The 17,748-nt window shown below is 39.3% G+C and overlaps 1 protein-coding gene across 1 annotated transcript; it reads left to right on the plus strand.

The window, feature by feature from the left end:
* The first annotated feature begins 5,038 nt into the window (after window positions 1-5,038).
* Window positions 5,039-9,386, plus strand: LOC125869702 (uncharacterized). Its single transcript, XM_049550156.1, has 3 exons — window positions 5,039-5,414; window positions 8,782-8,949; window positions 9,016-9,386. The coding sequence occupies exons 1-3, from the start codon at window positions 5,039-5,041 to the stop codon at window positions 9,384-9,386; spliced, it is 915 nt and encodes a 304-aa protein (XP_049406113.1).
* Window positions 9,387-17,748: the final 8,362 nt, after the last annotated feature.

Here is a 17,748-nt window from a genome sequence, read left to right on the forward strand (position 1 = left end):
TCTCACCACATCCATAATAACCATCTCTACCGGCCAAACATTTACCCTCATGCCTCTTACCACACCTAGAACAAGTGGGCCATAGGGACTCACTACCTTTCTCTTGTGGCCTAGGGGTAGATACCCTCTCATCATTACACTTACGAGCATTATAATAGCGTTTTCCAGAAAACTTTTTTCGATTCCTAGAAGGACCATGTCCATCGAACCCATCATTATCCACTCTAGACCTCTTGTTCTCCCTAGCCATCTCCTTCTTGAGTTTTGACTCTCGTATTTGTTGGGCAAACACCATCAACCTTGAAATACCCATGTTGTCATGGAGCATTGCTGCACGATACTCTTCTTCTACCAACTCGGACACCCCCATCATGAAACTATTCGTCAAATCCCTTGGACTAGCTACCAAGCTTGAAGCATATTTAGACAAAAGGGTGAATTTCAAAGAGTATTCCTTAACACTCATACTACCTTGCTTAAGGTTGATGAATTCTCCCAACTTGGCTTCCCTCAATTCCTTGGAGAAAAACCTATCTAACAATGCCAACTTAAAAGTTTCCCACTCTATTGGACCCGCTCCAATAGGCCTACTATCTTTCCATTGTTAATACCAAATTTGGGCAATGTCCTTCAATTGATAGGCGGCTAGTTCCGCTTTGTCAATAGAAGGCACCCCCATGATTGCAAGCTCTTTATAAACCTCCTCTATGAACCCATTTGGATCTTCTTCCACTTTGGAGCCATTGAACTCCGGAGGGTTCATTCTCAAGAACTCTCTAACCCTAAAAGCACCCATTCCTCCTATAGGGTTTGCCGGAGGTACCACCTCTCTATTAGTTTGTGCCATCAAGGCTTGAGCCAACAAATTCATAGAAACCCTAAACTCCGCTAGAGTGACATTCCCAATTTGAGGGCCATTAGGAACTTGAGGAGGAACTTTATTTGGAAATTTCAGAGGAATCTCTTGGTCCCCATTTTCTTCTCCTTTGCTCCTAGCATTCGCCCTAGTATTAGCCATACCCTAAAAAACCAAAGGCACGTATTAGAAAGAGGGCCTACTAAAGCCAAACTCTATAGTACGACTAAGAGAATGAAAAAGTGAGACTTTTTCTAAGCATCCCATAGCCTCCTATTCATAGATGTGTCGCAACTTACACCGATGAATAAGACCCTACTAGACGTGGTTTGAAACAATCCTAGAATTTTTATCCCAAAACCTTATGCTCTGATACGTCATGACCCAAGGGTACCCCTTAGATGTAACATGGTGTACTTGACCCCGAAGGGGTCTCATACAAGCCCTTAGCACATTCTTAAGATAATATAGAATACAGGAAAATTTAAAACATTCTCTAAACAATAACTCGGAAAGCATTTCACTAAAGCATAAGTCTTTCTAACATCTTTGTCTCAAACCATCTAGGAATAACATGAATAAAAGTCATTGGGACGCAACCCATACAAAGTCTAAAACATAGGAAATGACATAAAGGAACAAATATGGGTTTGTCCTCAAAGCTATGAGGACTCAACAATCTTCAAGTCTTCTTGCACTTAGGAACCTAGCCTCCGAGCAACTCAATCTCCAAACACCCTACATTTGATTAGAATGTAGGCAATATGCGATAGTACAAAATGTACCAAATATGAAAGCTAATACAACATCATAAAGCATGTCAAATGGTTAGTAAACATAAGATATAAGCATAAGAGACAATAATATAATCATAACATAAACTCCAACATAAGCATCATATCATAACCAATAAACATAAGACATACATAAGTTCATACTTCAACAATTAGTCTTTCATATTCAAGTGAACTACTTCACAAGCCACCTTCAACCATACTTGTGCAAGGTCAAGATAGCATCCAATAATACTATCCAAGCTAAGTACCTCTCTTTGGTCATTCTTGGTCATAGCCCACCTTCATAGTCCAGACCTAGGCTTGGATGTCATAAGAGCACTATACCCCTAAGTAACCTCAAGGCACACTTTTGCAATGTATGTGGGGAATCCCACAATACCCCACACACTAAGCATATATTGAAGTCACCCTATTCATAGTTACAATATTTAGGTGTCACTATAGACCTACTTCATATTGACAAGAAACTATCAACTAAAATCAATCATATCATGGAAGTCAACTATAGCAACTATCCAAGCTAGACATAGATCACATAAGAGGACACTTCATAAGTATCTTTAAGTCATACTTGTGCCATGTATGAATGGAATCCCATACTACCACTTACTCTAAGTACTTCTTTAGGCTAGCTTACTCAATACTAACTATCTTTCGTTCTAGTCTATTAAAGAGTACCATACTACCATGGTAGACCTAACTAACATGAAAAACATCATATCATACAATCCATATTATCAAAGGATGGATACAAGTATACCAACCTAGCCACCATGTAATAATTTCAATAAGATGCAAGCTATCCTTAGGGGTGTGTGAATCCTCAACCCTAAGCTATCCTTACGACAGTATGGTGTCTCAATACTAAGCTACCATGAAATGGTCTTGGCCTAAACAAGTCAAGCTACTATGAAGGTATTCTAACCATGCTACTTCAAGCTATCCATAGGAGAGTATAAATCCTCAATCCTAGACTACCATTCCTATACTAATGCAAGCTACCATGAAAAGCACCATACCAATGCTAGTTCAAGCTAACCTTAGGAGATCTGAATTCCTAAATCCCAAGCTACCATGATATCTACCATCCCAAGCTATATAATTCAACTATCCGTGGACGAATCATAAGAATCAACCTCAAGCTATTCTATTCTAACAAGCGTGACTCATTTTAGGTGATTAACCTTTCACATTCTACCTACATGCAAGATATCTCCTTATATTAGACTTAGTCTTAAATCCCTAGTCAACAACATTATGAATTCAAGCCCTACATTCAAGCCTTACTCCACAATCATCATACTAGTCTAGATCACAAGACACATTAGCCCTAAGCCTTAGTCATAGACAATTCTAAGCATATTTCATCATAAAGTCCCAATTCTAATCATTTCAATTAATTTTCCAACATATATGCATAAGTCTAGTTCAATTCATGATCTCATAATCACATTCTTGGATAAACTCTATACAAATGAACAACCCAAGTGCATCTAACAAGAATCATCAATTCCTCATCAAAAGACAGAAACCCACATACTTTGGAAATTAGGGTAATTGAAGGAATTCATATAAACCTACATAATATCATGAGTCAACACTAAATTAATCATATATGAGTAGTATCCAACCATTTGGAATCATACCCACCTAAAGCCCATACATTGGAAGCAACCCTAGCTTGATTAGGGTTCTTCTTCAGAAAATAGGGAAAATTCTAGGGGAATCTATTGGTGGAAGAAACCATAGATGAAGATATAAAAATACCTTAATCAAGGCCCTAGCACAATGCTTTAGCAATGGAGCCTTTGTTCTTGACCTTAGCTTCAACCATAGCTTCTTCTTCAATGAAGGTTCTTCTTAGAGAGAGAAATATTTGAGAGAGGAGTAATTTGGGGTTTTGAATTGTGTATAATGTAAAGTAACTTAATCTTGGGGTCTAATTACTTAAAGTAGTCTAACTAGGTGAATAAAAGGCATACAAAACGACCCCCACTTAAACCTAGTCGCATAGGAATTTACCCAAATGTCCCTTAACTTGGCTGCCCAGTCGAGTGGTCACGCCCACTTGTACGGAATGTGAAAGGGGACCACGGCCCGTGGTGGTGCCCGTGGTCTTCTAGTATGTCGCTCCCCCAACTTGCAAAGGCCCTCAATCATCCTAAAACACTAAGGCACCTTCTCTGGCACTTTGACGGGTCGTGGTCAAGACAACGGCTCGTGAAGTGCCTCATGCACTTGGGGCAGTGTCTAGGCCTCAAGGCCTTGCCTCTGAATTGTCTAATATATCTCCATGGACCCCTTCACGGACCATGGTCCACACCACTGGTCGTGAAGGTGGTCGTGAACCCTTAGGCAGTAACTTGCCAAGGTTGGGCAGCCTTGCCCTTTTGCCTTGGTACTTGCCCTTCCTATACTCAACCAAACTCTCCAAGGTCATCTAGGCTACTAGGTCTAATTCATACCTTAAATTTCAACCATTAAACTCCTCATTCTAAGCACGTAAAGTCCCATCTACGACTCTACTCTCATCCATCAAACCTTAGAACCCTAGTTTGTGGCTCTAGTTTGGTCTACTAGTTTCTGGGGTATTACAGTATCATAAGTATATTTTAGGATGATGTTCACTTACATTGATCATGGTTTTATGACATATGGTTTCTAATTATCAAGATGCATGTTTTAGCTTGATCATTGCTTACTCATGAAAATGTCCCTTTTTATCATGTTTTAAATATTTTATGCATATCTATCATACTTGGTACATTGTTTTGTACTAAAGATACTCTTGCCTACATTTTCCCCAAATGCAGGGTCTGATATTCAGGTTTATCTATTTCGTGGATGGAGGTTGGCTTTGTTGGTTTACTGAGCTTTGGTGTGTCCTCATCCTTCGAAGAAGGATTTACATAGTTTTCAGTTTCTATTTTACTTTTAGTCTTGGACATGATGTATGTGCTAGGCCCAATTTAGTTCTATTGCATTAGATGGCTATTGAGATAAAATGTTTAGACTTCCACTTTACTTTTATAAAACTATCGGACTTTAAATGTTATCTTTATCTCTTATGTTCTATTTCTTATGTGGTGATTGCTAAGTGGCTTGTATGGGTCTCCCGGGTTCCTATATGTCATGTGACATCTATAGTGTATCCCTGGGTCGTGACCAACTTGGTAATTAGAGACAAGGTTTATAATGGTCGTAGGATGTCTCATAAGCCACATCAAGTAGATTCTTGTTAATGAGTTTGAAATATGTCAAACTTATGAATGAGAGGCTAAAAGATGATCAGGGAACTCCACTGCTTTCATTACTCTAAAGTCGTGCGATAGAGTTTAACTCTATAGGGTCTCTCTCCTAATCCTTACTCGATGCTCTGCATGTTATGGCTACTCGAGGGGATTATGCTAGAAGGAATAGGAGGGAGATTGGCGAACAAAAAGCTCTCCCTCAAGCTCCTCAAGCTCCGGTCAACCCTTTGGTCAAGCAACTGACAAATGCGGAATTTAGGGCTGTTTTTCAAGTATTGGCTCAAGCCATGATGGGCCAAGTCAATAGGGAGGTTGCGGTTCCCGTAAACCTAAATGTTGGTATGACGACATCTAGAGTGAAGGACTTCACTAGGATTAATCCTCCAGAGTTTCATAATTCTACGGTTGAGGAAGATCCCCAAGAGTTTATTAGTGAGGTTTATAAGGTATTGATGATTATGGGAGTTACGCCGCTGGAAAAGGTGGAGTTTGCTGCTTATCAACTAGAAGGTAGTGCTCAAATTTGTTTCAACCAATGGAATAAAATAAGACCGAAAATATGGGTCCTCTTGATTGGGAGAAATTTAAGGTGGCATTCCTTGATAGGTTCTTTCCCCTTGAGATGAGGGAGGCAAAGGTGCTAGAATTCATCAACCTTCGTCAAATAAACATGAGTGTGAGGGAATATGCTTTGAAGTTCACACAATTATCCCAATATGCTTCCTCAATAGTTGCGATCCTAAAGCAAATATGAGTAAGTTCGTGTCGGGTGTGTCCGAAATGGTGGTTCAAGAGTTTTGAACCGCCATGCTTGTTGGTGACAGAGACATTTCTCGTCTTATGGTTCATGCTCAATGGATTGAAGAGGACAAAATTAAGGAAAGCTCTAGGGAGGCAAAAAGATCTAAGACCAGTGATGCCAATTTCTCTCATGCAAGGTCTGATGGACATGGTCGTTCTATGTTCTGACAAATTTTTTCCGGTCACGGTTCCTCCAATGCTCCTCCTATGTTCAACAAAGATAGGGTGTCTAACCCTAAGCCTCAAAGAGGGAACAATAGTGGATCTCCATTGCCTATGTCTACTTGTGCTAGTTGTGGAAAGAAGCACGAGGGTAAGTTTTTCGATGGCACAAATGGTTTCTTCGGTTGAGGTAAAAATGGTCATAAGTTGAGGGATTATCCAATTCTTACAACTAAGGGAATAGAGGGCAAGCAAGCTCCTCCTAGTGGTTTGTTTCCTAATTCTACAAAGTAAAACCGATTATATGCTCTTCAGACTCGTGGTGAAAAAGAGCGTTCTCATGATGTGGTTACCGGTATGTTGAATGTTTTCCAACTTGATGTTTATGCTTTACTTGATTGCCGTGCTACCTTTTCTTTTGTGACGCAAGATGTGGCTATGAGGTTTGATGTTTTTTCAGATGTGTTGTTAGAAACTTTTTATGTCTCTACTACTCTTGGTGATTCTATTGTGGCTAAGAGGGTCTATAGAAAATGTCTTGTCTCCTTGTCCCATAGAGTTACTCTTGTTGATTTGGTAGATCTTGATATGCTAGATTCTGATGTTATCCTTGGTATGGATTGACTACACTTTTCTTATGCTTCAATTAATTGTAGAACCCCTATAGTCAAGTTTCAGTTTCCAAATGAGCCTATCCTAGATTGGAAGAGGGGAATGTAACATCCCTCTTAAAATAGAGTTGGAAATAAAAAGAAACCATTTTTGAAAGATTAAATATGGAAGGTTTGACAAGTAGAGCTAAGTATGACTTTTGGGTAAACTTCAAAGGACAATAACTCCTAGAACAGAATGATTAAGGAGGTCTACAAGATACCATAGGGAAGATTTTCAAATTATCTTTCCTACGCCACCGAGTTTGCTTATTTTTGAGTTCGTATGAGGGAGATATGTCTAATGGAAGTCGAGCTGTCTAGATAAGAAAAGTCAAAATCAGATTTTAAAAGGGTATTTTGGTCTTTTCCATACCCAATAGATTTAATTCATTTTAGTGAATTAATTAGCGTCAAAACTGAATTGGTTCAGTTTACACAATTGAAAATTCATGCTAGTATTTTAGAGAGAAGAACTCAAGAGGAGAGGAGAAGAGAAAAGTCAAGGTTCGTCGATTTCTTGAGTAATTGATTGTGGATTTCGCCAAGGATTCTATCCTACAAGGTATGTGAGACTTTCATAATGTTGGATTTGTTCACCCACGTGCCAAGCATGTTTATTTCAGCATGAATTCTTCCTTAAAATATTGGAAGTTGATTGTTCTTGAATTTCTTTCGTTCTTGAATGTGGGTTGGGGATTGAGGAGTTTCTTGAGATTATAGTGTTAGTTTCATGAGTTGTTTGAGTTAGATCCTTGTGTATATGATTTGGGTATCTGAATCTAAAGAGAATTTGAGAAAAAAGATCAAATTAGTTGAATGAAGATCAGAAAATGGAGGAAAAATTTGTCAGATTTGCCTAGGGGGATGCATGCACGACACGCGCCCGTAGCGCCAGGAAGGCTAGGGTGGCACCCCAGCACTACGCCATAAATGGCTGTCAGAAATTTGGGACTGGCGCAGCGCGCCAGCAATGCGCCACGGTCGTCCCCCCAAGCCCATTTTTCATCGTTTAGCCCGTTTGAGTCCTTCTAAAGTGTACTAACACTTCATATCGATTCTAACTACTCTAATAAGTTCTAAACATATAAAAATCATCTGTAAACCTAAATAACAAACTTGAATCCATAAATTCAAATTCAAGGAAATTTACGAGGAAAGTCTAGAGAGTTCTTAGAGTTATTTCAAGAAAGTCTTTCGCAAATGTTTTTAAACTTTTATTAAGACTTGAGTTTGTGTTGAGTAAGAGTAACAAATGAAGTTTATTTCTTCAAAAAGAGTATATGGGAGCTAAGTATTCCCAAAGAGTAAATTTTTTCATATTTAAACAATAAAGCAAACACCAATTTCCATGAGAAGCATTTGAGCTAGTTTTTCGGTAGTTATATCAAACCACATAAAAAGTTTTGTATTTAAAACGTATGGTCTATGTATATTTTTGGAGTAGTATTGAGCACCGATATGGGGACGAGTTCATAATAACTAAAGTCTCCATAAACCATGTAGACATCGTGGGTAGAAAGGTTATACTTTTTGGATGATTCCTTAATGCTATTTATTATAGACTAGTAGTTCCAGAAAGTTATAGGACAGTTCTTGCAGCATGGGCGAGAGGCTGTATAATCACTTAGCTCACAATGATGGTTGTCGGTTAGAGAAACTCCCACAAAATTATATTACTTTATTATATAAATTGAGTTCTTATTGTATTTTTTCAAATACATTAAGTAATTAACTACTGTTTAAATGCTTTATATAAACTACATCTTTTATGTTGTTTATTTCTTCAATTGAGTTGAGTATCCATGATTTGAGTAGAGTTAAGGTAACAATTTCTTTCAGAATTCATTCCAAGCTTATGTCCTCTTTAGCTTTCCCCTCACATGTTCGTACATTCAATTTACTGATTCCATATTGCATGCCTTGTTTTATGATGCTAATACAGGTAATCAGGATCAGCATCCAGTGCCCCATTGATGTAGTTGGGCACTCAGAGTCAGTTAGTGAGCCTCCTTGATTTCCGGAGGATCCCTTTTACATTGTTTTCAATATTTTAGTTGTTAGGATGATCGGGGGTCTTGTCCCGACATACCTCATTTTTTTGGAGGCTTCATAGACAGATAGTTATAGTTCACTAGTCTTTCCATTTTCAGTTATTTATGTTAAGACATTGAGTTTCCATTTTGACTAGTCAAATGTTTGCTTTAAGACATTCCATGTTATTGCATGAGTTATCATTTTGAGATTGTTTCTTATTATCTAAGTCTTACGATACAAGAAGCTGAGGAATAGAGAAGAATTTAGAAACAAGGAAGGTGAGAGATGGAATAAGTCTGGGAAGCGAAGGAGTAATGTGAACTGGTCATCCTTCCAACATAAGCAAAAGGGACCGACTCCATCATCTTCTAGTGCACTTGCACCAAGGAACAAAGGTAAGTACAATAGTCAGAATTCGAAGAACTTCAGAGCTAGACCTTATCAGTCTCAGGGTAGTGTAGCACAAGGAGGTAATTGGACTCCTATATGTTCTAAGTGTGGTAGTAACCACCCGAGTGCTTGTCGCGATGGCTCCACTGGTTGTTTCAAGTGTGGCGAAGAGGGTCACTTTATGGAAGAGTGTCCTAAGAACAGGCAGGGAAATGGAAATAGTGGCAATAGAGCCCAATCTTCTTCAATTACTCCTCCAGACAAGGCTGCACCTAGAGGAGCTACTTCGAGGACTGTCGGAGGAGCAAACTGCCAATATGCTATCACTAGTCACCAAGAGAAAGAGAATTCTCCAAATGTTGTTACTCGTGTAATCAAATTCATTACTTTTGATGTTTATGCTTTACTCTATCCAGGAGCGAGTCTATCTTTAGTAACTTGATTAAATAACGTTTCAATGAAACTTCATCCAATTCTAAGCATCAACGGTCATTAATAAGTATATAACCGAACTAAATGAGTTGGGGTCGAATCCCACAGGGAGCGGTGCATGTTTGAGAGTCATTTGGGAAATACGAATATGATCAAATAAGTCATAGGAATAAAAATGATCGAATAAAAACATAATTCAAATCAGGGGGTGAGACGAATGTCAAATAAAGGGGGGTTTTGGTTTTGACTATCAACTACAAACAATGGCAAACAATACGAAATAACAATATTGAGATGGGTTCTTGGGATGTGATTCGATTATAGGCTAAAATAGACAAATGGGTAATTGCAACTATTTGAAAATAGCTACATATTAGTGATCTTGGCTATAGAGGAGATAAATTTTCTCTTAAACAATTTACCCCGAATCAAGTTGATTTCTCTGAAACATCAACAAGCATGCAAAATAAGAACAACACACACCTTAGTCCATTCACTCTCTCGACCTGAATGTGTGGGATTGGGCTAAGGATTCACTGTCCCGAGCTGAACCCATGTCAACCCAATTCCCATAAACCATCTATCAATAAACTTAGTTTTGAAACCACTCTCTCAAACAAGCAAAAAATATCGGGTAGAATGTCATTTGCACCTACAATTCTTAAATTAAACCACAAGTAATGATTGAACTCACTTCTAAATAGAATTTAGACTAACAACTAGGAATACCTATAAACTAAATCAGGCCATAATCACACCCCAAGAATGGAGATTTTAGCTAGACATTATAAAAATATAAAAATCATTACCAAATTGAGTTTCCATCAACTAGGTAAGATTGATTTCTTCTTTACAATGTTCCTATTCGAACAATCTGAAAGACCCATTTCCAATTTCTCAAAAGTGAAAAACTTAAAATCTTCAAAGCTAAAGAAAACTAGAGAAAACTTGTCTCACAGTTCAAAACTTAATAAAAATATGTTCTAAAGAGTAATTGATACTAAACTAAATGTTCAAAAATGTATTTATAGTCGCCAAAAATGTACTGCGATGAGTCACTCTATGATATAAGTCGGGCTCACCGAACCACTCGGTGGGCCGCCCTTTGGTCACTTCTATCACCCTTCTGCCTTGGCATTCAACATCCTTAAGGTCTGTAACTTTGGGCGATCTAACACTGTATCGTGGAACCACACGACATTCCGCCGACTGTTACTTTCTCTCGCCAACTTGGTTCTTTCCTTCAAGGCTTGGCACACTGGACTCACAAGTTAACATGGATATCACCATGCTTTCTTTCCTTCATTCTTTCAGATCGCTTTGTTCCTTTTTGCAAATTAGTGTCCTTGCTTTGTTCTCGATCCATATACCTGGAAATCAAGGGTTGAAAATCAGTTATTGGCACAAAATGTGCATTTAAGGAAACTAAATCTACATAAATAAAGCCCTAAATTAGTCCAAATCTTGGACTCATCAACATCCCCAACTTAAACTGTTGCCTGTCCCCAAGTAAAATTCAAGTTCAGCAGTTCAAAAAGAATGTCTCAAATAGTGCTACAAAAGACTCAACTTACTCATGCCAGGATCAATTGTGCACTCCAAGATTCAAGGTTTGACTCACTATTATGAAAGATTATGAAGTTCACAATACTTGCTTCAAATGCAAGTTCAAGGTCAACAAAGGTACTCAAATGCCCTCACACGAAGATGATTCCATATTCATACAGTTGTTCAACAATGTATAGTTCCAGAATCACATACAACTCTCACACTCACAAAGATGAACACATGCATGATTTCAACCATAGGTTTGCCCTTATTTTCCAGCCAATATTCGTTTCAGCTCACTCAAGATCAAAAAGGTATTTTCAAGGCTTGTAACGGGGCTGAGTGTAAGATATGGTCATTTAGGCTCAGTGGTTGCTATCCTCATGAAATGTGGTATGAACATCACTTTCTTTCCTTTTCCTTAACAATTTCACTCATGCTCAAAATTCACCCCATTATTCACTTCACATGGAATACCGAACACTCCATTTTTTTTGCAAGTTTTATAACTTTATTTCACAACTTTTTTATTCTTTCATTCTTCGTTTGTTTTTTTTTTGTATGGAGGGGTTCCATCTTTTTCAGAACCATGAATCAAGGGAGACTTACTTGCACTTCTTGATTTACCTTCCCTTTTCATCACACCCCCAATTTAAGCTTTTGGCCTAAGTTGGCTATTCAAACAAACTACACTTCATGAGGATTATGGGTGATGGATAAGGAGGAATTACAATTGCATCTAGTTTCTTCCAAGAAAAAGATAAGGCTCAAAGGGTGTTCAAGCAAAGTTCACACACTCACAAGGTTGGCCACAAAAGATGTATATTGTCAAATTGTTTCAATCTTCAAAATTGTTGCCTAAGATTATTTGAAAAGCTTGCATCATTTAGTCAACCGGACCAACGGGGAAAATTCTAGGTGTCACCACACAAGTTTCACAGTAAGCTCATCACACAAGGCATAGGCACCAATATCAAACAAGACTCCGCACTTTCACTAGTGTTCAATGTTCATCAAAAGAGACTCCATTCGATAACTGGCTAGTCACAAATAGATGCAAAAAGTTCACATATTGTCTATGCTACTTCAGTTGGCCTCATCGTAGCCGCACATCCATTTTGTTCAATTAAGAGCACTATTAAAGTCATCGATATTGATCATGATCGACACTCAAATTTGCACATGAACAACCACATTCAAACACAACATGAGGTGGCATTTTTTTTAAACGGATCAAAAACCATTTGATTTCAAAACAAGGAGTCATAAGCTCAAACATCCACAAAACAATATCAAAAACACAATTTATAGCACAAAAACCCAATATATATATACAAAATACTAATCACAAGAAATAGGTAAGGAAATACCACACCCCATCACAAATAAATAGCAGTTGTCTTCAAATGCAACATAATACGAAAAAGTCAATAAAAATGACAGAGAGGGAGGTAAAGAAAGGAACTTTCTACATAGTCGCTCCATCTGTCGAGGCATCACTGCCCGGTGCAACATCAGCACTAAGAACTACTGGCTCTACTAGGGCCTGCAATAGATGTCTCTATCAGCGATGTCTGAATCACCAACTGTATAATCATCTCCTCTAGGTCAGGCAGGACTCCATAAATAGTCTCTTCTGGCACCTCTATTTGCTCCTTGTCGGTCTCTACCTCTAACTCATCATCCATTGGTGCATCTCTGGTGATGGCTAGTGGAATCTTGGAAGTAGTCCGGGTGTCCATATCATCCGTTGCCTCCAAGAGGGAAGTGAAGTCTGTGGACTTCAAGTAGTCCACATCCTGTGTAAAATCTACAACACCGGCTTCCAAAGCCGTCACCTTTGAAGTAACCCCCTATCAACTCTCAAAAGTTGTGACTCTCACCGTGAGATCATCAATAGAAGTCCAGAGGGGTTTCAAAGCAGCTAGAATCGCTCTCTCAATCATCCAAGTCCCCTCAGCCTCAAACCGTGTAGCCCGTACATCAGCAAAATGGGCCAAGTGCCCGATCTTCAGGATCATAGCGTAAGTAATCCTGGTGGGCTGGGAAGTAGCAGAAGCACCAGAAGCCTGGGAGAAAGTGGAAGAATTTGTACTTGAAGGCTTGAAGGCCGAAGTAGGCAAAAATTACTCTGCAAGTATCGTCTCAACATCAATCTCCGGAGATACATCAACCGGAGCTATTCTCCTCCCAAGTGTAATCGACCTCTATGTGCCGGTTGTTAGTGGAAGAAGTAGGAGTAACCCCCGATGTCCCTCATTTCATCACGAAAGACTCCAACACGTCGGCACAGTTCTGTAATCAAGTCCAAGAAGGGAAGGGACGTCTGGCGATGCTTGGCCCTCATGGTCATCTCCTTCTCAATAGTAGGTTCCAAGTTGAGGCGCTTCTTTGCTATGATCGATCCTAGACAAGCTACCTTTGCATGGAAGAGGATGGACTCATTCTGTGTAGGCATGATGGAACTGCTGATGAATCAAAACTAGTAACGATCAACTACATTCAAGTCATTCTTCTCTATCTGGACTCCCACCTCAATCCAACTCGGGGTGGTATCAGAAATAATGGGGGCAAGCCAGCCATTTAGGTAATCCAGGGGTTGAGTTAAAGCCAGACCCTCATACTCGTGCTCGAACTTCGTAGCTCCTTAAAAATAATCATTGATGTGATCGTTGTTGTACCTCACTTCTTTTCCTTGGATCAAAATGGACTTCATCGGACTGAAGGCACTAGCCTTCTTCTTCCCCTGAATAACTAGACCACCATAAGCCGAATAGAACTCACAGACCCAGGTGGGGATGTATGGGCCTCGGGGCCTTGTGAGGAAATCAAATTTGTGCCAACGCAATGTGTCCAATAATAGAGGGTACTTTCCCTCTAAGCCCTCTATGGACAACAACTTCTCCTCGAGAATCGTCCTCAATACCTTGTCCTTTAGCAGGTTGAGTAGACGAGGAGAAGGAACCTGAGCTGATGGGGTTGGAACTACATTCGGTGCTGGAGCTAGCATTGTATGAACAACAGAAGTGGTGGCATCTGGAACTTTAGACGAATCTGGGTGAGACCTCACACAGATTTCTGCTTGACGGGACTGTAGGGGCTGGTCATCATCAGTCTCGGAGAGTGAGACCTGAGAGGTTAATAAATCCCCATCTCTGCCGGAGTTGTGCTCCAATCACTCAGCTTTGGGCGCCTTGCCCTTGCTTTTTCCTCCCTTGGGAGGTTCCGTCTTTCCTTTTTTAGGAGGGTTAGCTTCCCTCTCATTGATAACTATCCCTCGTATTCGTTTTCAAGGCGGCATGTCAAAGTTGATTCTAGCCATATCAACAAAAATATCGTAGAATGTAAGAAACAGTTCAAGAAAAGTTGCAGAAAAACATGTTGTAGCCAGACTCGCCGAATCGATCGATGAGTCACCGAATCACTTTTGTGAGCTAGATCACGCTCGCCGAAAGGATTGGCTCAAATTTTTCCCAAAAAATGGCCTGTCGTCGATGGAAAAGGCCTTTCAGTGAATCGTCGTCATCATTCAACAAGAAAAAAACATGTCTGTCAAAAGTTACAATGTATGTTAGGGGTTGGAGACGCATAATCGACGATCGAAGAAGACTTTAGGCGAGTGACCGAGTGCACTCGGCGAGCTCAGGTTTCTTACCAAAAGTTACAGAACAAAACTCAGCATTTCCATCAAATTAAAGGCGAGTAAGGGGGATTCGGCGAACCGCCGAGTGGTTCAGCGAGCTTGACCAAGCTCGCCAAACTACCCAACGTGCCTATTTTCACCCCAACTTCCAAAATCAACCCCGTAGCCCCGAAAAACAAAATAAAAGCATACACATTTTCAATTAGACTCAGACCCACTAGACCCTATGCAACCGAGGTACTCAGACTTCCCCCGGTTTGGCCAAAATTGGCCATTTGATGACTTTATCACTTAAGAATGACGTCAAATGCTCTATCCTTGGGCAAAGCACGTATTTGGCACAATTTGGGTTACTCAGACTTCACCCGACTAGACTCAACCCCCATAAAGCACAACCCATAAGAGTTCGATCAATTTTAAAGCACTAAATTTGGGAAATTAATAACTTAGGCAATTAAGGCATGATTATTAAAATTAAAACAGGCACACAAGCAAAAAAATAAGATTTCAAAGAGGCCTATCACACATCAATAAGAACAAAAAGATTGTAAATGAGTTTAACCTCTAATTACGAGGTTTGGGGTTCAGAAAACCAACCTTTAGTTTCGAATATAAGAATCTTTAAAGCTAGGCGGTAAAGTATCCAACTCCGTACACCGAATCAAGGACTAGAAAGCAGTGAAAATGCAAAAATATGGGAAATATAGTGCGGGTGTGATTTTGTGAAGTTAATAAGTGAATTTTAAGCAACCGTTCAGTTCACGCCCTTTCAACAATCTTAGTCGACCTCGCCGAACCACTCGGCGACACGCCGAGTAGTTACTAACCTCGTCATGTTTTACAGAACCTCCAGTTAATGTGGGGGTCCAAACGACAGATAAAGTGGGCTCGCCAACCTGTTTGGTGATTCGCCGACTGGTCCATGGGCCCATTGAGTTTGAAAGATTCCACTTCATAATTTCTTAAGTCCAACAGCAGTCTAATTCAATGAGTTGACAACTAGTCATTTTGCTCGCCAAGCTGAGCTTTTCAAACACATTCTACACTTCAACTTGCACATTCAATTATTCCAAAAACCAAAAGAAAGCAAATAAAAACTTGGGTTTCCTCCCTAGCAGCGCCTTAGTTAATGTCGCAGCACGACGCAAGTCGTCACTCAAACTTCATTTTTGGGGTTGGCCATAGTATCACTAGGTAACCCATCTTTTCACCTTGAGTTGATAAGAGACTAAAGATGGCCCATTTGGGTCACTAACAGCTCAATAGATACGGAATGAGAAGCAGTCATCTGATTTAGCTTTGAGACATTCCTTTTTATCTCTGTCAAGGCTATGTCTTGTTATTCGACTTTGTGGAGAATGAGTGAGAGTATCTCATCTATTTGTCCACCCTCATAGTCCTTGGGCTTTCTACGCTCGTAAGGAGGAATGTACTTATCTCTTTTTTTGTACAGGTGTCCAAATTCCATAATCTTTTTGGACAAGAGATCCAGCTGAGTCAACAATTTAGCCAAATCCTAGTCCATATTTGTTTCCTTGTTGGTCTTAGTCATGTGATCAAGGAGTTGGGTAACTATTGTGTAGGGTTGTCGTATTAGTCCACCCGGAGAAAGTTGGTCAGGATCAAGACCTTTGTAGAAGCAGTCTAGTAGCATCTTATCTCGAAGTCCATGAGTTAGGCACTATAGCAATAGTGCCTTAAATCTCAGCCACAACTCATGAATTGTCTTACCCTCCACATGTTTGAAATTTAGGATGTTATCCCTTAGAATCATCATTTGTGAAGCAGGGTGGTCCACTTGGCTACCATTGCTAAACAATCAACAAAAAAACCAAAACTAAAAATAAGTAGATTCAACTAAGACTAAAAAGAACAAAATTCAACTTCACCAAAAGAGTCTCAAACAACACCACTCCCCGACAGCGACGTCATTTTGATTAAATAGCGTTTTAAAGACACTTCATCCAATTATAAGCATCAACGGTCGTTAATCAGTATATAACCCAACTAAATGAGTTGGGGTCGAATCTTAAAGGGAGTGGTACGTGTTTTAGAATCAATTGGGAACTACGAATATGATCAAATCAGTCATACGAATAAAAATGATCGAACAAAAACATAATTCAAATCATTAGGTGACACAAATTTCCAATAAAGGGGGGGTTTTTGTTTTGATTATCAACTACAAACAGTGGCAAACAATACGAAATAACAATAATGAGACAAGTTCTTGGGATGTGATTCAATTATAGGATAATATAGACAAATGGGTAATTGCAACTATTAGAAAATAGATAAATATTAGTGAGTAAGCTAAGCTATAGATGAGAGAAACTTTCTCTCAAACAATTTAGCCCGAATAGAGTTGATTTCTCTCGATCATCAACAAGCATACAAAATAAGAACAACCCACACGTTAGTCCATTCACTCTCTCTCGATGAATGTGTGGGATTTGGCATAGGATTAACTCTCTCGAGCTGACCCCATGTCAACCCAATAACCACAGACCATCAATCAATAAGCTTAGTTTTAAAACCTCTCTCTCGAGCAGGCATAAAACAGAAGGGTAGATATACATTTGCAACTACAATTCTTAAATTAAACCACAATTAATTATTGAACTCACTTCTAAATACAATTTAGACTAATAATTAGCAATACCCATAAACTAAATCAGGCCATAATCAAATAATCACACTCCAGGAATTTGGGCTTTAGCTAGACATTATAAAAAGATAAAATTCTTTACCAAATTTAATTTCCATCAACTGGGTAAGATTGATTATGTATTTACAATGTTCCAATTCGAAAAATCTCAAAGACCCACTTCCAATTTCTTAAAAGTGAAAAACTTCAATTCCACCAAGCTAAAGAAAACTAGAGAAAACTTGCCTCACAGTTCAAAAGTTTATAAAAATTTGTTCTAAAGAGTAATTGATACTAAACTAAATGTTCGAAAATGTATTTATAGTCGCCAAAAATATGTTGTGAAGAGTCAGTCGGCGACATAAGTCGGGCTCACCGAACAACTTGGCGAGCCGCCCTTTGGTCACATACATCGCCCTTCTGCCTTGACATTTAGTATTCTCAAGGTCTGTAACTTTGTGCAATCTAGCAGTGCATCACAGAACCACTAGGCGATCCGCTGAGTGCTCTTTTCTCTCGCCAACTTGGTTCTTT

The sequence above is a fragment of the Solanum stenotomum genome, chromosome 7 (assembly GCF_019186545.1).
Source record: "Solanum stenotomum isolate F172 chromosome 7, ASM1918654v1, whole genome shotgun sequence".
Classification (NCBI taxonomy): domain Eukaryota; kingdom Viridiplantae; phylum Streptophyta; class Magnoliopsida; order Solanales; family Solanaceae; genus Solanum; species Solanum stenotomum.